This window comes from Barbus barbus (genome assembly GCF_936440315.1).
Source record: "Barbus barbus genome assembly, chromosome: 48".
Taxonomy (NCBI): domain Eukaryota; kingdom Metazoa; phylum Chordata; class Actinopteri; order Cypriniformes; family Cyprinidae; genus Barbus; species Barbus barbus.
In genome coordinates, this window is record NC_136726.1 from 3,481,603 (window position 1) to 3,506,137 (window position 24,535).

A 24,535-nucleotide genomic window follows, 5' to 3' on the forward strand; every position below is an offset into this window, starting at 1 on the left:
TGAAGTCCGTTTCCCAAAGCATTGTGTGCCAACTCTGATGGCAAGTGCTGTCATTACCAGCAACGGTAGCTCCAACAAACAATCGCGAACAGTATGGCAAACTTGTGTGGTTGTAACTACAGCTCATGACCTGCAGCATACTAGCAGCCGTCTAGCAACTGTTTAGCAACAACCCAGAACAATCTAACAACCATCCAGTGTTGTTCTTATACGTTTTTAGAACACAATTCTTGTTTTTATGGTGTTATTTGTACTTGAACATCCCAAAAATGTTTTTTTTTTTTTTTTTTTTACCTTTTAAATAACATTCTAATCACAACAATTCAACTGTTTAGAAACATTTCAAAACAGTGTTCCACAATGTTTTTAGAACCTAAATGTTACCAGCAACACCACTGCAAAACACCAACCCCCTTAGAACACCGTAGCAACCACATAAAGTAGCGGCACCCTGCAACCTACCCACAATGACATCATTTAATAATAATTGACACATGTAACCATAATTTATAAATTTGTAGGTGACACACAAATGTTTCAATGTACTGAACATAAATAATCCATGTCAAGAGCCAGCACAAGCCAAAACCATCCCCCTCAGACTGTGTTTTGTGGTAGATTATTGGCTTAGAGTTACACACATACAACACTGCTGCACAACCAAAGTAAAACATGTAGTCTACTGACATGCTCTTATTGCCGAGGAGATTTGAACATGAGTGTTCGGTCAGGTAAAAGCGTGTCTTGATCTTAGCGGTCTCTCCTGCGGTGGCTTGAAATATCTGCACATGTGCTGACGCTGCTCATTCTGAACAACGGGAGGAAGAAAGAAACAGACAGACAAAGAGAGAGACAGCCAAGTGTGTAGATTCATGCTGAGAGGAAAATAACATGTATCCCAACATGACAGATGTTTCCTCAAACATGTAGGCTGTTGCCACCCACTGAGGTTTCATTTAAGCTGCCAGTGAACAACAGGCTCGTGTTTATTCAGAATGTCACAAGAAAACAGAAGCATTGGCATATTTTAGCTCCTAGAGTGAAAGCTGCACAGAAAACAAGAAGTAATAACATGACTTAAAAGTAAAGTGTGCCTTTTTGAAGTGGTAAAATACTTTCCTCTGTCCTGTTTCACAAAGCCAGCTATAACAATTGAATACAGTGGGACTGTCTGGGAAACAGTCATTACCGGTGGTTGCTAAGTGGTGAATAATGCCATTTGTTTGTCCTAAATTGATTTTATGGAAATGTAAACAGTTATGAATAGTTGCAATATGCCAACATGTAAAATAGTTACATATTGCCATGAGAGTGTGTAACAGTGAACACTAACTCCAATATTTCCAAATGATATCTCCCAAGGGTAAAAAGTACAGGGTGAAAAGCAATGGTCCTAATACTGAACCTTGAGGTACTCCATACAGCACTTGTGATCGATATGATACCTCTTCATTCACTGCTACAAATAGATGGTGGTCACTAACCATGCTAATGCAATTCCAGTAATGCCAACATAATTTTTTAGTCTATTCAAAATAATTGTGGTAGTCATAATCACTGTTAGCGCCAACTATTTTAAGCCTTATTCGAAAAGTTCAAGTTGGAAAATTTGAGTTAGAATAGAGTGTGAGTATAAATATTACTGAGAAGTGTAAACAGGCTAGTAATTTAATGAGTTTTTCTGTTTGGTGTGATGATGACCTCTCTAGTCCCATTTAGCTGATTGCTAGCAACTGCCTTTTCCAAGACAAGTAAAGGCTTTAAAATGAGTGGGGTATTATTTTATGCCATAGAAAAAAAAAAGAAAAAAAAAACATGAACATATCTTGTTTCAGACCTTATTTCAGGTATTTAACCAAAAACCCATTCAAAAAATAATGGAACTGGAAGTACAAAAATACTAACATGTTTCTAGATTTAAGGACTCATTCCTGCAGCACTTTATTTTTAGCCACAGAAATTACGCATCATTTCTACAAGCATTTCACTCAGCGGCATTCACCGAATTTTGCTTTTTATTTCCAGGTATGACCTCGACTCAAAGAGTGAAAACCTGTCCAAACATGTAAGTGTTTTTCTGTAAATGTAAAGGTTATGAACACTGTGTGTGTGTGTGTGTGTGTGTGTGTGGGTTGAACTAGAAGACTTCTTATAAGTTTTACTTGTGTATTTGTGGCCCTACAGACACCTTGTTTGACCCTCATCACAGGGGGTTTTATCGTGATTTATCCAAGCGTTCTGTGGGGTCAGAACCATGGTTCACTCTATATCTCAGAATGCACCTGTGGCATTGATGTTCAGAGATGCTGGACACAGTCATTCCGATCAGCTCTCAGGAGAATGTCTGCTTTTTTCAGTCCTGCCTTTCCATCTGCAAAACCTGTTTGCCACACATTTTGCCCTCACACAGCCTATCAAGATCTGATCTAGAATATGGTCTTGTTCTCATCCATGTTTTTCAGGCATTTTCATTTAACTTTTTATTCATTTTTCTTTATTTCCCCACATACAGTAAGTCATATTAAAAAAATGTTTTACTCCTTCCTACATTCACTTGAATTACTTTTAAAATGCATTCTAGAATCAAATTATCACAGGCTCATGAAAATCTAATATGAAGTAAAGCAAACCATTTCAATATTTTCATTTTTATTTATTCAATTAAAATAAAAATGTATTTATTTATTTGTTTGTTTGTTTAAGACAGTGTGCGGAGCATGCTTGATGTCCACCACAAAATGTTATAATATTAGAGTTAGAAGAAAAAAAATATGCACCACAAATTCATTAATTATTACACATTTGCATGGTCTACAAGACATCTTAAAGGTTGGCATCTAAAAAAATAATTGACATGGAAGATTGAACATCAACATGAACACCAAACATGAACTTTACATTGAAAATGAAATGTGCGTTTAAGTGTTCATTTGAACAAGCAAAACGTTCCCATCGGAAAACAGATACTAGCTCAAAGGCATGAAACATTCATAACCTGTTTAACTTTCATAATGTGACATATTTCTGAGCAGAGCTTGATTATGACTTGATTTTATCTGTTGAAATTGAATACATATTCCTGATCGCATTGTGAATTAATAATTTATGCACATTACAAACAAGAAGTGTGTTTCTTCAAAATTCTGCACCAACTGCACATCTTTTCTGCTAATGTAACTATGCATTTCTAATATTATAAATATAATATTAACCATTAATATACTGTACTATATATTTAATGATAAATAGATACCCATTTTGATTTCATGTTGACTTGAATGTATACTGAGAGAACAAGCAACTTATCTTGAACTCAAATGCCCCAAAATCATAAAGTGTGAATAATGCTTCCATTCCTGCTGTCTGTGTGTTTACAGGATTTCCTCGGCCAGATGTACTGTACTCTCGGAGAGGTGGTGGGCTCTCAGGGTAGTCGTATGCAAAGATCGCTTATGTAAGTGCTGCATTTGGCTAAACTGTAAAAAAAATAAAAATCTAAGGCCAATCTAGCTATGTGAGAAATATTTTTAGAATAGAGCCCCATTCTAGAATCAAATTAATTTATTAAATGTACAACTAATTTTTCTAAATGACAAAATTTGTGGTGCAGCAAACCAATTAAGCAATCTCTTTTAGGGGGATCCTTAAAAATTAGTGGGAATTCAGACTTGTATGTTATGAGAAGGGAGAGCTCTTACTATTAATTCAACTTGTAATATGTAGTTGAAACTACATTCATGTTCATTTAATCAGTCTTGCAGTGTGACGCCCCCAGAAAATAGAGATTTCAGGTTTAATGAGCATTAAATAAGCTTTAGTGGAACTGACTGTGTTGAAATAGCTGAATAGTATCATAATCAAAACAGCATATTTCAAATTGTATTATAATTATTATGCTTTTTTCATGGGCCGTTTAGTGAGAGACTGGATGGAATATTTGACTTATAGTAATTTGTCACATCACAAGACATTTAAATTGAACTAGTGAAGGCAAATGCAATCTAAAATATACTTACCCTTATTTAAGTATATACATTTTACCATTTTAAAAACTTAATGCTCACGCCTTCATCTATTTGTCAACTGGCCGTATATAAATATATATTTGGGAATCATATTTCCCTGTATATGATGTGTGTATGGATGTTGTATGTTTGTGTGTGTGCTGTTGGACGGTAATTTGGAATGATGAGTGTTATATAACCAGAGCTGCCTGCACTCGTTCATTCACTCAGACCTCTCTGAACATTCATTTAGTCGTACTGCAGCAAATAAATACAGAGTTCTGGCATAAAACTCTAGATGGCACAGTCCGATAGGTCTAACTCAATCTGACCTAATGACATCATTATCACATGGCACAGCTGATTGGTTGTTTCCTGTATAGGTAGCCAATGCGCTCGCTGCTCAACATTAAAATATATGACTAGTGCTTTCTGTAGCAGATTGTAGCGTGCTTCTGAAACCCTCCACCTTCCCCAGCTCCACCTGTATAGATCTGCTACGAGGTGATTCATGTATGCTATATGGGGGTTATTTCATGCATGTTATATTTGCAGCAGCAGTATTTTTTACATGCTCACAGCAGCATGTTGTGGTTGTAATTCAGCAGCAGCAGCAGCGTAGCAGATCTATTACGCCAAGACCAAATACATTAACATTGTCATGTTCATTACCATGCCAAACCCTCAGAGAGTTGTCATGACAGAAATACATTTAGACACATTTATTGTGAAAGTTGGAATAAAATACCTTCTGATGCTCATTCATGTTTATTTCATGCTTTAAGTAAATATGGTTAATATAAAAACTGAGGTTAATCTACAGACAAAAATGGCAGATTCAGCATTATGATTGGCCAGATCACCTGTCAATCAAACTCCCTGCATAGGGTCAATTAATATAGCTAGTTAAAGTTGTGCAAAATAACTTCAAACAGCAACTTAAAGGTGTGTTATCTTTGACCCACTTGAATTGCAACAATTATAATGTTTTTTATCGCTTAATTATTCATTTTCAAATAATAAAGATTTATGTATCCATAGGTTGTTTCAATGTAATTTAAATTTAGAAATTTCCCCTTAAATGCTTTCAATGCATTCAATGTAATTATGTTAGCTTGTCGCATATAGCAGCCCAGAAAATGTAGTCTATGCATAAATATGAGTGAAATTTGTAAACAAGCACATCATCTGGCAAGCATTTTGTATGTGCGTACAATATAAAAAACATTTTGCCTATCATGAGTCCCCGTAAACTACATATGCAAGTGTATGTGTGGAGATTGTATGAATACTTAGGTAAATAAGTAACATAGTCCAGTTCCAGGAGGAATGAAGTAGAACCTTTTGATAGTTGTGCATTTACAATTTTCATTGCTTATACAAGTTAACAAACTTAGACATATATAAAAACGATGACAGGGAATGTCTTGATGCCACACATGTGATATCAGGTTAATTAAAAGAGTGGCTTGATTGAAGTTTGAACTGCTTTTAAATATGATTAGCTCAAGTAGCTTTGAGCTACACTGATACTCTCTCTCTCTCTTTTATTTTTATTGTAAGTTATTCCTGCTAGACGGCTGAACATTTCAGGTTAATTTAGAAGAGTGCCTCAGAGCACATCTGTATATCCAGAGCAGATCAAAGACATGTCTTCAGTTAGCAGAGATCTGCTTCTCTAACCTCTATAACATAACCCACAGCTACTTAGTGGAATTGAAACAAGCACTCAAGGCAGCGCATAAGTAAGGCAGAAGTTTGTTCTCTCATCAAATCATCTTCAAAATCTTTCACCGTTCATCTTTGTCAGGCACTTGTGCAGGATGCTGAAGTGTTGGGTCCATACAATTTAAATTCAATTCCGGCTTGGGCTTCTTGAGTGTAGTCTTATATAAGAGCACAGAAAACACACTCATACATTCACCTGTCTGCTTCTACAAACACTCATTTATTTATGCAACACAGATACATGCATTCATAACTGTTGAAAGGGGACAATCACTTATTAATGTTCACTCATTCACACAGCACGGGCACATTTGATAACACGGTCAGCATATTGACTAATTACTCTTTTAACTAGCACATTCCTCCAAAGCAGAGATCTGTTGTTTAGTTCACTTAAAACAGGATAAGTCCTCCTGGAGTAGGGTAAGGTTAAGTGTCAAGGATGTCCTTTCTAGAACTGTTCTGTTGTGTGTTCCTCAAGTGCTAGTTGTCAAGAACAATATTGTCTGCATGGGCTTCTTTAGTAACACGCAATGTTTCTTCTGACTTTAGAGGCATTCCTGGGAAGAGCTGTGGAACTATTACTGTGAAAGCTGAGGAACTTGGAAATTGCAGGGTACTTTGACTTATCTTCTCATCTCTGTTTTCTCTTCTTCCTTGTCTCATCTCTCATTTAATCTAGTCTCTTCTGGTTTCATTTATTGTCTCTCTTTTTTATTTCTTCTTCTCTTGTTTATTCTCTTCTTGTCTCATTTCATCTTTTCATTTGTGACATTCTCTTCTTGTCTTCTTATCTCTTTTTGTCTTTTCTCTTCTTAAATTTTTACTGAACATCATCATACAATCTGTGCTTATGTGTTCTTTTAATCAGGAGTCAGTATTGATGCAGTTTTGTGGCAACAAACTGGACAAAAAAGATTTCTTCGGAAAGTCAGACCCTTTCCTGGTCTTTTACCGTAGCAATGAAGATGGAACGTAAGTTTTTATTTTTCTTCCTATTTTCCCATTGAACACAGTTCATAAAATACAGACAATAGAATGAGAGATGTGCAATTTCTTTTTCTTTATTTCAGTTCTTATATTTTGAATGTTACATTCAATGTTTTAAGTCTAATTATGTGTTCATGTTTGAGACTGAAACTAGTTGTCTTGTCTTCGAGTCTGGTCTTGGTATTCTATGACACTCTTTGGCTCTCAGTAAATGAAGCATGTGTGATGTGACCTATTTAAGACCCCTTTCACACTGACAGATTCTCACCTCCCATGTTGTGGTTTCTCCTCTTTGGCGCATCCTGTTTCTCAGATTTACCATCTGTCATAAGACAGAAGTGGTGAAAAACACGCTGGACCCTGTATGGCAGGCCTTCAAGATCCCAGTCAGAGCACTTTGTAACGGGGACTATGACAGGTGGGTCAAATATTAGACCTCTGAGCTTCAAAGACACTGAACAGGATATTGATTTGGTGGGAGTGAGAAGTGTATTAGCATTCATTTTTACTTTGTTTAGTATAATTAGTTTTTTTTAAAGGGGTCATATGATGCGATTTCAAGTTTTCCTTTCTCTTTGGAGTGTTACAAGCTGTTCGTGCATAGATGAGATCCCTGAAGTTGCAAAGACTGAAGTCTCAAAACCAAAGAGAAATTCTTTATCAAAGTTAAGGCTCTGCCACGCCCTCCTAAACGGCTCATTTAAACACGCCCCCACATGTCTACGTCACGATGTGGAAATATTTGTGTAAGGCCGCCCAAATGTTCACTCAAAGAAAGAAGGTGTGGTTTCAGTAACCGCTGTAGTGTTGATGAAGCCATGACAGGGAGACGCTGTGTGTTTCTAGGCAAAAGCAAAAGCACTTTATTTGGCCTTCTGAAAGTAGGTGCATTTAGGAATCATTAAGATTACTTACAGCAGAACAGCACAACCCAGATGTTATCACAACGCATTTTATGGATGACCGTTTCGTGAGCCTAGGAGAGGAGGTCATTCTGATTTGCTATGACAACCTGGCACTTGAATCAGCGACTGCAAGTATGTTTTTTTATTAGTTTAAATATATGCTATTGACTGTTCAAATGCGGAGTTTTGCGCGTCGTGTGCGTGTTTGTGTGTGTGTGTGTGTGAGAGAGGGAGACAAGGTCACATCACAGCACGTCACCTATCTTAATCGCGGCTTGTGTGCAAATACATACGAGCATCATCACTGTGTCTGTCATGCGACTCTGTTCCCCTCTCGGGCTTGAACTGATGGAACTTAGGACATTTTTAACTGTCTTTACTTTTATTTTGAAAGCTGAAGCTCACGATTATGGAAAGGGGCGTTACATTTCTGTGTTCGGCCAATCACAATGCACTGGGTCTAAAATTCTAAAATGAAAAAGAACAGCATTTTTTTAAATATACATATTTTTTAAATACTGATTTCTCACCAATCTCTTAATTTGTTTGATAATTTGCTTAGTTGCACTAACTAAGGATTAAAAAAACTAACATATGATTTAAAAAAATCTTGCTGACCCCAAACTTTAGAGCATAGTGTTTATGTGTCAACCCTGTTACAATTATAACTACCTCTTATACAAATAATAAACTACTCTATTTAAACAACATCATTTCAGATGAATTCAGCATCTTTTTAATTACTTTACTGTATTGTTTTTATGTTTGGCAGTTGGCAATTATCTTAAAATGTCAGCCCCGTTACAAAGATTTTGTTTAGTAAACGATTCATAATAGAAAAAATAAAGTTTCTGCTAATAATAAACAGTTTGTAGTGTTGTTACCTTGAGCTTAAAATGTCTAATTTAATTGTAAAATTGTCAACCCTGTTTCCAGTCTGAAAGCACACACACACACACACACACATACATACATACAAAATATATTAATTCAGCTTGAGATGGCATAATTCATCAACACTTGAAGACATTCTTTGCGTGATAGAATGTTTAAAGGGGTCACCGGATGCCTATTTTCCACAAGTTGATATGATTCTTTAGGGTCTTAATGAAAAGTCTTTTTCATACTTTGGTTAAAATTTCTCAGTGGTAGTGTAAAACAACACCATTTTTACCATAGCAACCCATGTCGTTGCATGTCCCTTTAAATGCTAATGAGCTCTACTGGCCCCGCCCCTCTCTTCTTTGGGGTGACGAGCTGTTCTTTAGCTGCAGAACTTGCTAACCAGCATGTTATTAGGAGAGGCGATTTGCAGAGATTCATTAAAAAAACTTATACTCACTTCTTCTGTAGGTGTAGCTGGATCACAAATGATTTGCGTAAGTGCTGTGCAGGTAAAACCTCACTCCCCTGATCTCAAGAGGCGCTCTAGCGACTGACGCTAGGGGCCTTGGCCTTTAGCCTCCTTGTTAGAGCGCCTGTCTCCCACGCCGGAGAATCCCTCGGAGCTGGGCGAGTAGGACCGCAACACGAACATGAACACATTTAGGTAGATCGTGGGAGCATTCCCTTCAAAATTAAACATATTCCACTGTGTCTTCAGCGGCTCAGATGTCGGGAGTAAATGACGACTGCTATGTTCATTATTACGTCCAACAACAAAAGACCTCAATTGCTTTGGACAATCTAAGAGACAATCATGTGTACACATACTGCCAACACACATTTATGTTCAAACAACATGTAAAAGTGAATTTTGCATCCGATGACCCCTTTAAAATCTTTATACATTTACTTAATCTTTAAAGAAATTGACTTAACATAAAAATCGACTAACCTATATAATACTACCTGCTTTCAATTACTAAATTTTCTTTTCTTTTTTTGCAGAGCAATAAAAATCGAGGTGTATGACTGGGACAGAGATGGAGGGTAAGAAAGAAACCATCATTCTGTTATACTGAAGATAAGATGCATCAAGATAAGGCATGAGACTGTGTGTGTGTGTGTGTGTGTGTGTTTTCAGTCATGACTACATCGGCGAGTTCAGCACCAGCTACAGGGAGCTCTCTAAAGGCCACTCTCAGTTTACTGTGTGGGAGGTGAGCCACTCTCATTTTCCTCATGTATTTTTCACACATGTCTGCCTAAAATATCGTAAATGTCTTTTAGAAATATCCTAGCTTTTAATGCAGATATTTACATTACTACATGAGTGTATAGTTGAGGCCTGAGGAACAAAGCTGGCTGGGAAGTAACTAAAAGTATTGAAGCTACTTATTATTTTATATGTAGTATTGGAAACTCTGATTTGTTCAATGAAACAACAAAAAAAGGGTTTCCCTAATTAGGTTTAATATCTTATTTAATATGATATTAAATGTCGCTCATATTCAATAACTCTTTTGGGAACTGTGTCTGCATTTACGGTCTTGTGTAAATTATGTTTCTGGCCTTTCTGTGACATTTTGTGAAAATCAATTTTTTTTCATCTTTGATTTATGAGAAGCATAAATCAAACACATAAGGGGCGAGAACACTTATCAAAACCGGCCACGGCACAAGAACCTTAGATAACATTTGGAATATCATCTCGAGTTAATTTTTGACAGGTTGGGGGGTTTTAATTTTTAACCGGCCACGGTTTTGATAAGCCCACTCTCCAGTGAAACAAGTAGTTTCACATTTTTTAGAGACATGGAGACCACATGTATCTTTTGTAACTTAAGAATCCATAAAACACTTATTTTATGATTGTATATTTACACAAATGATTTGGATTAATATTGAATATCTGATATTTAAATTTATAAAATTAAAGATTCGATTTTCTGTTAAAGATATATTTTTGTTGTATAAGAATAAGAATTTGAATTTGGAGCAAATTTTATTTATTAATTTAATACTCATGTATGGGAAATACCATTACATTATTTAAAATTGAACTAAAGCATTACATTGAAGACTTAAAAGAGCTAAGAAATAAAAAAGCAAAAAAGATATATAGAATTATTGAATCCTTTTCCTATAGAAATGTTTTGTAAGTTATCCCCTGTAGTTTTTTGCTTGTTCCTTTGATGCTATTATGAATGTAAGTGATAATAGTTGAATACAAGGTGATCCTCTATATATGTATGTTGTGTTCCTGTTCCTGTTATGCAATAAAAAAGAACCTTAGATAACAGCGAGAGGTCTGGGAAATGCAGTCAAATGTTCATCTCCACCAAGAGCTTCTGATGATAGTTTTTTGACACAATCAATATCTTCTTCACTGTGGTTGAATTTCTTGCCACAAAATTCACACATTCTTAGTGTATTCACCATGTTCACCTATCATAGCAAAATATAGTTAGAGCAATAAAAGAAAAGAAATAGAATGAAATGGCAAAATGTAAAAAAAAAAAAATTACATAAACTGAAATTAAGCAACATTTCTGCCACATCCTGTGTCTGACATTGCTGTATTTCTGCAGGTGCTGAACCCCAAGAAAAGGAAAAAGAAGAAGAAATATCTAAACTCAGGAACCGTGAGTGAATTTTTAACTAGATCCTCCAGTTTAATTAATGAAAAAAAAAAAAAAGTTCCAAAGAAGAACAAAAGAAATCAATACATGTTTGTTCTAACAAACAAACATCCTTATTGGTAAGACTTCTTATAGAAGGTCCTACATTATATCTTCATAAGCAATGCACAATGCCTTCATAAGCTGTGCATATAAATATTCATATATTTTGATGTAGCTCATCATTGGTCTGCCCTGATGCCATGACTCTAGAGAGTTACATCATCACCCTGAGCATGAATATTGATATGACATTTATGATTAAAGTATGCATTGCTTATTGAAAGTGTGATGATGCCCTTTGGGACTCTACATAGGAAGTGTTACCAAACTTTCATGTTGACAGGTCACTCTGCTGTCCTGCTTCATTGATGTCGAGGTTACGTTCCTGGACTACATCAAAGGAGGGTCAGTATTTGTGTGTGTGTGCACTTTTACAATCCTTCTGAACAATGATATCGATAAATGTAATTATTACATAATTACATACCATAGTTTTATAGCAGATGAAAGCTATAAATATAATAATATTCATAACTGACAATGAAAATGTATATTTATTCCTAATTAAAATGTATATTTGTGTGTGTGTGTGTGCGTGTGTGTGTATAACAGTATGCAACAACATCTCTACTACTAACGTAATCCTTGTTCCCCTATGGAGGGAACAGTGACATTGAGGGGTTGCTCTTGGGAGCCCGAAACCTCTGACTTATTCAGAAAAGGGCATTGATTGGTGAGTGAAATTTGCACACCTGGCCACGCTCAGACATCTGGGTATATAAGTGGCCCGTGTGCTGTTGTGAATGCTATGCATCTAATGATGGAGATCACCACTCAAGGTGTTCACCACTCAAGGTAAACTAAAAACTGGACCTGAACAGCATCTATTACCACCTCATAGAACCAAAAGGCACTGAACACAAGCTCTACACCCTACCAGTCATCTAGTTTCATTTTTGGTATGCAGAACTGTAGATGAAACTGGTGCCATGTGTAGATTATAAAATCTGGTGGTATTGGGTGTATCCCAGCCTGCAGCTCTACATATGTCTGCTAATGAGGCACTTTTCACTAAGGCCGAAGAGGCAGTGACGCACCTGGTTGAGTGCGCCCTCACTCCCAAAACCTCAGACTTGATATGCCTGACAAAGAAATGTTCTGATTGCCTTCAACTCTTTGTGCAGTCAAGATATATATGAATAAGCATACACTGGGCACAACAAAGACAAGGCTGGGTCTCCTTCATCCGGAGGGAGTGCTTGCTGGGTTACCATTTGATCCCTGAACAGAGTAGTGGGAACCTTCAGCACATAGCCGGGACCGGGTCTAAGGACTATGTGGGAGTCTGCCGGCCCGAACTCTAGACAAATTTCATTAACGGAGATGGCTGGATGATCCCTCACCTTCTTGACAGAGGTGTGCACTGTCAGGAAGGCCATCTTTATAGAAAGGGCACTAAGCTCAACTGACTGTAGAGGCTCAAACGCATCTCCTTGCAGGGCCTGTAAGACCACCAAGAGATGCCAAGAAGGGATGAGATTCGCTCTTGGAGGATTTAATCTCCTTGCACTTCTGATGAATCTAAAAATGATATTGTGCTTTCCAACTGATTTGCCATCCACAATGTCATAATTTGTTTCTATTGCAGCTACAGACACTTCATAGGTGGACAGAGACAGGAGCCTGTCCAGGCCCTCTTGGAGGAAAGAAAGCACTGATCCAGTACCCCATTTCCACATTACCATCTTCTCTAGAGCACAAAGCAATGAAGAGGTGCCACTTCAGGGCATATATCTGACTAGTAGAGAGGGCTCTAGCTTCAGTGGTTGTGTCTGTGACCGCTGGTGATAGCAAACATTTCTACATTTCAAACATTGCTGTCCATCCAAGGGCTAAATGTATGATGGCACACAGGTGTGATGGGAACTTGTTTTGAGCTGCGGCACCATGCCCATCTTGTGATACGATCATGAAGCCAGTGCTAAAGCGGTCTCATAAACTTCAGCCCAACTGACGTTACAGCGACTGAGGATGCCCGATGCCCCAGGAGCTTTTGGAAATATTTGAGAGGAACCACTGTCTTGTATTTGAACTTATACAAGCAGTTCAGCGCTGACTGTTGATGTGCCGTCATGGTGACTGAGTCCAACTCCACAATGAGAACAGAGATGCTCTGCACAGGGGAGAGTATACGCTTCTCCAAGTTGACCCTCTCGCAATTGGGCTAGGTGCTCCAACACCATGTCCCTGTGTGCACATAACAACTCTCATGAGTCAGCTAATCTTAGCCAGTCTTCAAGGATGCAAATGCCTGCTTCCCTCAGTGGGACAAGGGCAGCCTCTGCGACTTTCCAGAAGACACGAGGAGACAGGGACAACCTGAAAGGGAGGACCTTGTACTGATATGCCTGTCTGAGAAGCCATCATGATGGGCCAACCAAGTGTCCAGACTCCTTCTCTCGGTTTCCCATCTCAGGACTGTTTCTAAGCCTTTAGTGGGTTCTTAGTAGCCTGTTGATGAGCTGGCAGTGCCTCCTTCCCACGAGAAAGCCATTGTGCACCTGGATTTTGGCACGGCCTGTGCAGCCTACTCAGGGGGCCACCCTCAGTGTCAAGCAGGCAGGGACTGCTGCTTCAGGGGTGGGCCTTGACCCGCTTCGAGACATAATGTTTTTAATAACCTCTGTCTGCTTTTTCACTGCTGAGAACTGCTGAGCAAATTCCTCGACAATGTTGTTGATGCAGCTTGTCCAGAGGCATTGTAAGCTTTCGCCACAAGAGAAGAAGTAAACTTGCATCCCCTGGATGGGAGTAAGACAGGACGGCTATGTGTCATGCTCAGACACCAAGAACCAATTATCAGGCCTCAAGCACTCAGGGCAGATTGGAGTATTCCACTCAAGCCCAATGCTCTTGGCCACCTGGGCAAGCATGGCTGTCATTTCTGCATTGGCCTCAGACTGAGCTGCCCAAAGACAAGAGGTCAGCCGAATCATCAGCATCAGATTGTTCAAGCCCACTCTCCGATGCTCTGAATGAGAAATTGAGCTCACAGTGCTCTCAAACCAATATGGAAGACAGGTGTGAGGGGAGGAATGGGAGGTTCATGGGGATTCACCTTGCATCTCCAAGGTCACACTCAGAGAACACTGTCAAGGCCTTGTACCCAAGACTAGAAGGACTAGGACAGGAAACATCTGGGGTGACTCTCAGTCTTTTAAAAAGAATGAGAGCTGTGAGTGCAACGGACCATGCTCATGTTCTTACAAGCAGAACAAGAACCATCCACGAAAGCTGTTTCAGTATGAGTCCAACTCAAATGCTGAGGACAGCGATTGTGACCATCTGAGGGAGACATAAAACAGACCCAGTAGGACACAAATAGAATGCATATTGCCATATACACAATCCTCCATGTCTGCTCTTTTTGAGAAATTTGCTCTTACAGAGGAAATTAGCTCTCATAGATTGCCGTCGTAACACCCACTGGCTCTCTCTACACTTATCTGTATTTTAAGGTGTGGAGAGTCTGATGATTGTGTCGTAGAATTCAACGGTGAGAAGTGAGAGGAGACTGCTGCTTTCAAAAGAAACTGCAACAGCTGCAAAGAACAAAGCTTATTAAGTGAAACATGTATGCCCCTTATTTACCTGGATGTCTGGGGCATGGCCATGCATGCAAATTTCACTTGCCAATTTCATTGGCTTTTCTGAATGTCAGAGGTGTTTGGGCTCCCAAAAGTGACCCATAGTTTCAGAACTTTGACACAACATCGAAAGTGACCAACAGAAAGGAAACTAGACATTCTCTACATTTTCTGAAGAATATGCGAGTGGTGCTTGCTGTGGCACTAGGCAGTTTTCTGGGTGGTTGCTAAGTTTGTAAGGTGTTCCTAGGAAGTTCTCTGTTGTTGCTAGGGCATTGCTATGTGGTTGCTAGGCATTTGTTGGGGTGGTGGTCTAGGTGGCTGCTACGGTGTTCTCAGTAATAAATGTTTTAAACACTCTATGCTGTCACATTGCTTTAGTGAAACTTTACTTTAATTTCTATTACTGTAAAATCATGACATCTAGTTATCATGCTGGAAATAGATGCATCATTTTGGAAACTCCAGAATTCAGTATCTCACATATTTTGGCAACTGTGACGTAATCCGGGTTTTCCATGCATATGAACATACTTTAGCTCATCTATTGAGACCAGAAACACATTGCTGTGCCTCACCATCCATGAATAATTCTCTCTTCTTTCCCCTCTCCTCCTCTCCACGTCACACACACATATTCACAGACAGCGCACTGCATTATGATGCCATAATAAACCCAGCTATAAATAGAGCACTCTATTCTGAGAGACACAGAGACCCCAGGCACATGACCTGGCCTTCAAACAGTCCAGCAAACACTGGAAATATCCGAAGAATAATTGGAAGGATCTGCAAAAAGACTACTTTGGCACATTCTTGCAGACAGTTAGTAAATCTCTCTAAATATATGCATTCTGTTGAACATACAGAAAAACCAGGAAGCTGCAGAGAGAATATTAGATAAACGCAGAGCTGCTCTGAGGGAATAATTTCTTCATTTCTGCCCACAGATTAAATTGAGCTGAGACACAGTTTCACACAGTCAGCTCACTGGGGATTTGAATGAAGAGCTTTATTATACTTATTATAGAGTATAATAAAGAGTTTATTATACTAATAAACATCATATATTTTATGTTTATAAGCTGTCTCACATGTGCTTACATCGTTTTTGCTCTGTTCACTTGCAGCACTCAAATTAATTTCACAGTGGCCATTGATTTTACTGCATCAAACGGTGAGCTTACATCACTGAAAGCATCATTTACATGTTATGATAATGGCTTATTTTATGCGTTCATGTAAATGTACTAATAAGTATTTATTGTAACTAACCAAGGTGTAAAAAATCCTGAGAAATTGTACTTAAGGTACACATACTATATAAAAAAACAAATAAAAAATGTCCTACCCCCAAAAAGATTATTGAAAGTATTTTTAAATAACTGTGGAAATTAAATCATATATATGGTTTACAATTAATTATCAATAATCATTGATTATTTCCCTATATCAGAATTGAACTATTCAGCTAAAAAGAGCCAATTTAAGGGTTTTGTTGTAAGCATGTGGTCAAAATACTCTTTAAAGGTAATGCATAGACTGATCATTATTTTTAAAGAGGGAAATCTCACAGCATAACTGGGTTAAACAAAGACATCAAATGATGAAATAATGTCAGTAGTTCATCATGGGTACATGTTACACAAATAAACAATTAGAATTGTTACCTATACAGTATGAAATCTTGTTTCTTCTCAGAAATATAAAGAAATATGAAGAAATATTTCCATTTATATTTAAATGCTTTTTTGATTCATGCATTTTCTGCTTTATTTATGGCAGGCAACCCTTCCCAGCCTACTTCTCTACACTACATGAGCCCGTATCATCTGAATGCATATGCACTGGCCCTCAGAGCCGTGGGGGAGATTATTCAGGACTACGACAGTGATAAACTGTTCCCTGCACTGGGGTTTGGTGCAAAACTGCCACCCGATGGTCGTGTGTCTCACGAATTCCCCCTGGTGAGGACATTTCTTTTTAAATTTTACTGTTAAGTAACTAAAAGTAATTGGTTGGTTTTTATATTCAAACAATTTGTTCTCAAACAGCATGTTTTTGTTTGAGGATCTTACGTGTTTTTTTGTTTAGTTTTTTTTTATCAGTGAGAGTGTTACATTGACAATCTTACACTGATTGTGCTCAAGTCATTTCAGGATGGAATATCCTACATGATTGCTACATGATTTTTGCCCTGTCAACATATCAGGTCCAGTCTGAAGATGTATCTACACTCAATAAGCTCTCTTGGTCAACATTCATATAGTCTGGTTCAGTCTTTGCAAGTTTTCCTGCAGCACCCTTTTAGAGTTCCTCTGAAATCCTCCACCTCCCCCAGCACCACATGTCTAGATTTGCTACAGAGGATCTTATTTATGCCTTTTTGTGCAGCAGCAGCATGCATAGCAAATCTAGGGCCAGTTTTACTAAACAGGGCAAATTAGCGTGAGAGCACAATTCCAAAATAGTGCCGATGGGAGGGGAAATTTCTGCGGGTGATGTTATTGTCTCCCAAATCCGATCAGAAAACAAAGTTCGTAAGTCACCACTGATATCCTTAGACCAGATAGTTGTGAACTGAAGCAGAAACAACAGAATTATCAGTTAGGATCAGGGAGAATTACTTTTCACAAGGGATGAAAAGCAATGCCAACCTTTCTTCGTCGCAGTAGTTGTAAAAAACTTTTTTACGTTTATGAGGGCCATTTAAACCATTGACATTACAACTTATATTAATTTCAGTCATTACTATCCAACAAATAAGTGAACTGAACAAATGAGAGAAAGTTATACCACTGCAAATGAATTAACTCAAGTCTGCCTTTAAAACCCCATTAACATAATAAAAACCACCCCATAAAACTTTTACAGACTGGGGTAAAAACTCCAGGCTGCCACCCAGTGACAGTAACATGACAGCCAGTACCATTCTTTAGAAAACCGCCATTAGCCCTATTATAAGATAACAGAATAACTTAGAATTCACCCGAGTGTTAAAGTGGGGTTAAGGAAAAAAAAGAAAAAAAAAAAAGAGTATGTATACTTTCCATAACTAGGAAACAAACATAAATAATTGCATCATGTACATTGAAAACTGTACATTAGTGATACCAAGTTTCCTAGCTTACATGAAGAACTGCCAGTAGCCGACTGACACATGAAGTTCCAGACCAGCAAATCAGAAGTCGAGTCACTCGGTATTATCAAACCCTTATGCCACGTCCATCCTGGTAGAATGAGGAATGGGAATGGAGCTCAGGAACTGACGCACTTCGTCCAGTGAGTGCATTAGTTTGGTCTCGCCGTGTTTCATGACGATCTTCAGCATAGCTGGATACTGAAGAAAGGTCTGCAGACCTGCCTCTTTCAATTCCTTCCGTATTGTCCTGAAGGAACTCCGATTCTTTGCCATCGCGGGAGAGAAGTCGGGGAAAAAATCTCAACATCGCAGCGTCATTTGCTTTCACAGCGTCTTGCTTCATTCGGAATCAAATTCCTGTCGTTGTAGTGTAACAGTTTGAAGAGAAACACTTGTGGTTTGGAGTGATCCATTGAAACTCTCGAGTAAACTCGATGCGCGCGTTCGATCTCGATATCTCTGCCCGCAAGTGATGGGATCCAGATCGCCAGTGACCATTTCAGAAAGCCAATCGGATCATCCTTCTTGGCCCCTTCAGGTAGTCCCAGCAGGCGGAGATTACTGCGGTCTTGTAAATCAGTCACCTGCTACTCGAGGGCATCCAAACGGCCAATGTGTTCGCGATTACTTTTTTCTGCTCTCTATCTGTTCCCCGATTAAAAAGTCAACTTTAGAGCATATATTCTGGATTTTAGTCATGTGAGAGGCGAATTCCGTGAGCAATGCTGCTAATTCAGCCTTCAAAATGTCCTCAAATCACTTTATAGTGACCGCCATATTGTCTTCAATGTCAGCTCGGCCCAACGCGGCTGCTGGTTTTGTTTTCTTCTTAATTGGCGAGGAAGATGGAGAAAGATAAGCAAGTTTCCGACTGTGTGACATCTCCAGACCAACGACAAATGAAAAAACTTCCCCAAATGTAAAAAAAAGAAGACGAACAACACAACAGTAAAAGACGGTAATATGCATGGAGCTCAGCTAATGTGCAACTTGGCTCACGAAAGCATCACATGATCCCCCGGTTGCAAGAAGTTTTGATAGACCTGGTATTGCGTGACTCTCAGGGTCTTCTTTTATTTTCTGAATCAAATTAAAAATAACATGGCTTGGCAAACGATATGTTCGGATAATGTGTTTTTCCGGCATTCAAAATAAATTAATAAGTGTGGAAAAAACCTCTCTCTTCTATCACGCTCTCTCTGATCTCTGCGGTGCCTCCTCCTAGTACCAACAAATTGCATCCATTTTAAGCGCAAAATAGCTTAAGCGATACTTTATTTGGGCGTTAAATAATGGTGCAAATGCCAGTAATTTGACAAGTGCAAACGTTAGTAAATCTCATTGTGTGATTCTTTTGAATACTCTTCTCCCATAAATTTTTATGTCTGAAGGGGAAACTCCTACAAATGCATATTCAATAAGGTCAGGTGCAAAAATAACTGTGTCCATGCCTTTTCAGCGCTAATTCGTCACTGTGCGTCTTTAGTATAACCTGACAGTACTATTTTAATGGCAAAAGATGGTTTGCGCTAGCGCAAGCAGTAAGTAAAACTGGCCCCTAGTCCGCCAAGACAAAATACATTAACAATGTCTAAACTACCCTGTGAGTTGTCATGTATGAAATACCCTAAATGGTGTTCATATATTGGGGTAAGGAAAACGATTTAAGAAACGCCCAAATGAAATGATCCATTACCTCAGCTTTTCATTTTATGTAAATCAGTGCTTTATCAACTTATTTAGTGTATTCCACTATTTGTATTTACCACATTTGGAAACAGAATAAGTAAATTTTGGATTTTTGCACTGCAACATTTTATGTTGCATTGCAAAGGCAATGCAAGAGGAATTAATGATGCTATGCGACAATGGCATTATAATAAGCTAGTTTTAATCATTATCAGTGTTTTGTTGCACATATAAATATTTTGTCTGTTCTTTGAGGGTCCCCTGATGTGCTGAACATTTTAGGTGTCTCATTTACCTAATAAACCCGATTGACCATTCGTAAAAACCCGCCCTCTTTAGTTACTGTTGCTATGTCCGACAAGCCGTGCCTCTCTACACTACACACCATGTTCTTACGCAGTAAAAAATACATTGTGGAGCGAAGAGGAAGCTGACAACACGCCGACAGACAAGACAAAGCATGTTACTTCTGGTGTGAGTCTCCGCTTTCAAATTTTGTCTTTTTAAGAAATTCAAACAATAAACACCATTTTGTGGCTCTTTAATGTTTTGTGACGCATTGCTGTATTGCCTCAGTGAAAGCACACGTGAACCAATGTCTTTTCATATTTACTTAAAGAACAAAATAAACATGAATGAACATCATAACATATTTTGGTAACACTTTCTATGAAGCCCATATTTATAATACATTATAAAGGTATTCTTAAGGCATTATAATGAATGCATAAAATAATTAAACTGATATTAAAATAAAATAGTTCAAAGCAAATGTGTCATATTACACATTCATCTGATCTGATATCTGATCTTATGGCTGTTTGAGAGAAAAAAATGATTACTATTATTATTACTATACTTATAAGTGGTCATTGATGGATTTAAGTAAAGTAGCATAAGAAAGGTGGCAAGATATGAGACTTATAATACATTATAACTATGAGAAATATAATCCATTGTAACTTAAGTGGATGCAACGTGTTCATTGTGTATTACAAATCATCATACTCTTAAAAGCAATAACCACAAATAAGTAAATATTGTAATACATTAAAACTGTTTTTATGAATATTCATAAGATGATATAACATATAAGTTTTTTTTATAATGCATTATGCCTTCAGTATAATGCCTTAAGAATACCCTTATAATGTATTATAAATATGGGCTTCATAGAAAGTGTTACCCATATTTTATTTCAATCGCGGAAAGATGTCAATACACACAATTTTTCAAGTTTACTGAAGTCAATCTACTCTCCTGTCTGATTTGTTTGTCGGGCAAGATGGCGAATTCGGCATTATGATTGGTCAGATCGCCTGTCAATCAAGCTCTTTGCGAACGTTCAGTTGAATCAAGTGTTTTGTCTAATGCAGAGATTCATTATAGATTCATATTCAGTTCTGGTGCATCGGTAAGATATATTGAAAAACAGTGGACTATGGTTTCTAACGTTGGTATGCTGTTATCCTAGTATCCTAGTCTCTGCCAAACCCCAACCATAGACTGTACGCATCTGCCTAGGATACCTGGTATGGCTGTACTCCTCCACCTCTAGCTCTTTCAGATGCACTTCTGAACCTGTTCTCCAGCAGGACCTTTTGAGCCTACACTTATGGTCTAAGTGCAGCCTTTTCCCCCTGTGTTGACGCATTTCATATTGGCTAGAATATATCAACTGTGCTTTCCTTTTATTCAAAAGGCAGTTAGCTCTGGCTATAGGACAAGCGCAATAAAACTACTTTAAATTTCAGCCTCTTCCTTTGTAATTAAGGAAGGACATTGTAAATTTTGAATGTGTACATCTATTAAAAGTGAATTTTATTAACTTGTAGAAGTGAATTAGCATATAAATTACCCAAAAGCCAACAAACATGGACTAAATGCCAAAAAGCTCCTGTTTCGATTTCACACAACTACAACTACACCACTGGTAACCAAATAAGGGCTCTGCAGGGTGACTAACTGATAAATATGGATGAGACCGTTCATAAAGGAGACTGAAAAAGATTGATAGCCATTAGCAAATGGAGATTACCCACAGCTGCCTTACATTTCTAAAGAGGACAGAAATGATTTTCTTTATTTTTTCTCTGTTTTTTCCTCTTCCACACCCACGAAACCGTCACAGAGAATCTATCACATAATCCCATATACAGTGAGACACAGATCCTTCTTATTGGACCAAACAGATGTGCTGCCTGCGGCTGCAGCTGCCCACACACAGCTAAAATACATACACACACACACATACACGTCTCCTCAGGGCTGAACGCGGGAGACTCCATATGCACTCAGCAGAGCATTAAAGCTTTACTTGAGTGAATAGCGCTTTTTAAACGCATCTCTTACTGCAGGTAGATTCTGGGGTGTGAGCTCAGATGGCCAGATCAAACTTTTGATGGCTGATTCTTGTTGTTATTATTTTTCTATGACAATGATTGGTCACTGTAAACATTTACGATTATACTATCTATACTATCTACTATTATCTACTATCTACTATTTAGTAGCAGTAAAGATTACTACTTGTTATTATGTACAACCCGAATTCCAGAAATTTTGGGACGTTTTTTTAAATTTTAATAAAATGAAAACTAAAAGAATTTCAAATCACATGAGCCAATATTTTATTCACAATAGAACATAGATAACATAACAAATGTTTAAACTGTGAAATTGTAAAATTTTATGCACAAAATGAGCTCATTTCAAATTTGAAGCCTGCTACAGGTCTCAAAATAGTTGGGACGGGGGCATGTTTACCATGGTGTAGCATCTCCTCTTCTTTTCAAAACAGTTTGAAGACGTCTGGGCATCAAGGTTATGAGTTTCTGGAGTTTTGGTGTTGGAATTTGGTCCCATTCTTGCCTGATATAGGTTTCCAGCTGCTGAAGAGTTTGTGGTCGTCTTTGACGTATTTTTCATTTAATGATGTGCCAAATGTTCTCTATAGGTGAAAGATCTGGACTGCAGGCAGGCCAATTCAGCACCCAGACTCTTCTACTACGAACCCATGCTGTTGTAATAGCTGCAGTATGTGGTTTTGCATTGTCCTGCTGAAATACACAAGGCCTTTCCTGAAATAGACGTCATCTGGAGGGGAGCATATGTTGGACTAAAATATTTATATACCTTTCAGAATTCATAGTGCCTTTCAAAACATGCAAGCGGCCCATACCATATGCACTCATACACCCCCATACCATCAGAGATGCTGGCTTTTGGACTAAACCCTGATAACACGCTGGAAGGTCTCCCTCCTCTTTAGCCCGGAGGACACAGCGTCTGTGATTTCCAAATTTGGACTCGTCTGACCATAGAACACTTTTCATTGGACCATGATCTCATATGGCTTCCTTTTTGCACGATAGAGCTTTAGTTGGCATCTGCAGATGGCACGGCAGATTGTGTTTGCCGACAGTGGTTTCTGGAAGTATTCCTGGGCCCATTTAACCTGTTAATGTTTGCCAGAGCGAAGGCGCACTGAAGCGTTTTTTTCCCCACTAGTTTAATGTTTATGAATGAATTTAACGTGAAAGAATATCATTAATCTTGACAAACTATATATCATTCTGAAGGTCTAAGCCTCAAGCATCGACATTATGGAATAAATTACTCTCAAAAACAGCGTCTTGGTGGTAAAAAAAAAACACACGGTGCTGTAGCATACAGTTTTACAAACAGAATGAGACCATCCATGGGAAAAAAAAAGTCTCAGAAAAGCGGAATATAGATTATTTGAATTTGGCGCTCTCTCCTGAAAGCGTGACGCACACTGTGACGCAGCTGTCATCTGAGTGGGGCGTAACTTAGCGATCTGCTTTATCCATAAAAAACTGTTTTTTTTTTTTCTTCTACATTTTTTATATGTGTGTGTGGGGAATGTGGCCGTATCTGCATGATTATCATATGTATGGAAGCACATCAGCGTGTTTATTACCGCCTCTATGATGGCTATCATTGTGATTCATTGATCAGCTATTATTGATTATATGGCCCATCTGTTTGATTATCATCTGAATGGAAGCACATCAGCGTGTGATTACTGACTCTATGACCATGTCTGCCAATATCACTTCATGTCTGGCAATCAGAATACTTCAGTATACATACTATATACAAAGCATTTTTTTCTATTTTTTTTCCTTATTTATTACTCAAATAATATCTTTTTTATTTTTTAGTGCTCAAATAAATCACTTATATGATGTCTAAAATTCTATTATTTTATAATTGAAAAACTATGCAGGAATATGTATAATGACTAAAATAGTTTGTATAATTCTGCAATCCATTTGGTGGTTATTTTTCCTCAAACAGGGGGGTGGGAGGACTATAAATAGTTTCAGAAAAATATTGCAGGAATCTAATTTTTCATGGTATCTTCTTCAAAATTGAAATATAAACTCATGAGACATGTGGATTTCAATCCATTACTTTCTGAATTGCTCCAGGACTTATTTCATTTATTTGTATATGAAATAAAAAAACATTCAGTGTGGAAAATTTTTTTTCAAGGCATGTCAGTGTCTATAACTTTTTATCTTTTTTTATCAACTCTGGATGATGGATAGTAAAGCCTACAGTGTCTTCTTTCCAAAGATACCTCATTTGTTTGTGTAGCACACTTTGTCAGGAACGGTTACCGTTTTAATTTAGGTAGGTTATTTTCACCTGTGAGGCCCAAAATGGGGGGCGAAGGTTAACAGGTTAAGTAATGTCAATGACAGAATCATGCGATGAGTCGTCTGAGGGCCCGAAGACCACGAGCATCCTTCGGCCTTGTCCCTTTACGCACAGAGATTACTCCAGTTTCTCTGAATCTTTTGATGATGTTATGCACTGTAGATGATGAGATTTG

General features: G+C 38.0%; 1 protein-coding gene across 1 annotated transcript in view; it reads left to right on the top strand.

Moving 5' to 3' along the window:
• The window catches only part of LOC306866576 (copine-8-like), a gene marked incomplete at its 3' end in the record, with an annotated part of 46,085 nt that overhangs the window by 12,275 nt on the left and 9,275 nt on the right, over nucleotides 1-24,535 (top strand). Inside the window, exons 5-15 of the mRNA XM_079411836.1 lie at nucleotides 2,026-2,065; nucleotides 3,378-3,454; nucleotides 6,285-6,348; nucleotides 6,604-6,707; nucleotides 7,036-7,140; nucleotides 9,518-9,559; nucleotides 9,654-9,729; nucleotides 11,101-11,154; nucleotides 11,537-11,598; nucleotides 15,971-16,017; nucleotides 16,626-16,807. Coding sequence (XP_079267962.1) covers nucleotides 2,026-2,065; nucleotides 3,378-3,454; nucleotides 6,285-6,348; nucleotides 6,604-6,707; nucleotides 7,036-7,140; nucleotides 9,518-9,559; nucleotides 9,654-9,729; nucleotides 11,101-11,154; nucleotides 11,537-11,598; nucleotides 15,971-16,017; nucleotides 16,626-16,807 — 853 coding nt within the window. The remainder of the gene's footprint in view (nucleotides 1-2,025; nucleotides 2,066-3,377; nucleotides 3,455-6,284; nucleotides 6,349-6,603; nucleotides 6,708-7,035; nucleotides 7,141-9,517; nucleotides 9,560-9,653; nucleotides 9,730-11,100; nucleotides 11,155-11,536; nucleotides 11,599-15,970; nucleotides 16,018-16,625; nucleotides 16,808-24,535) is intronic.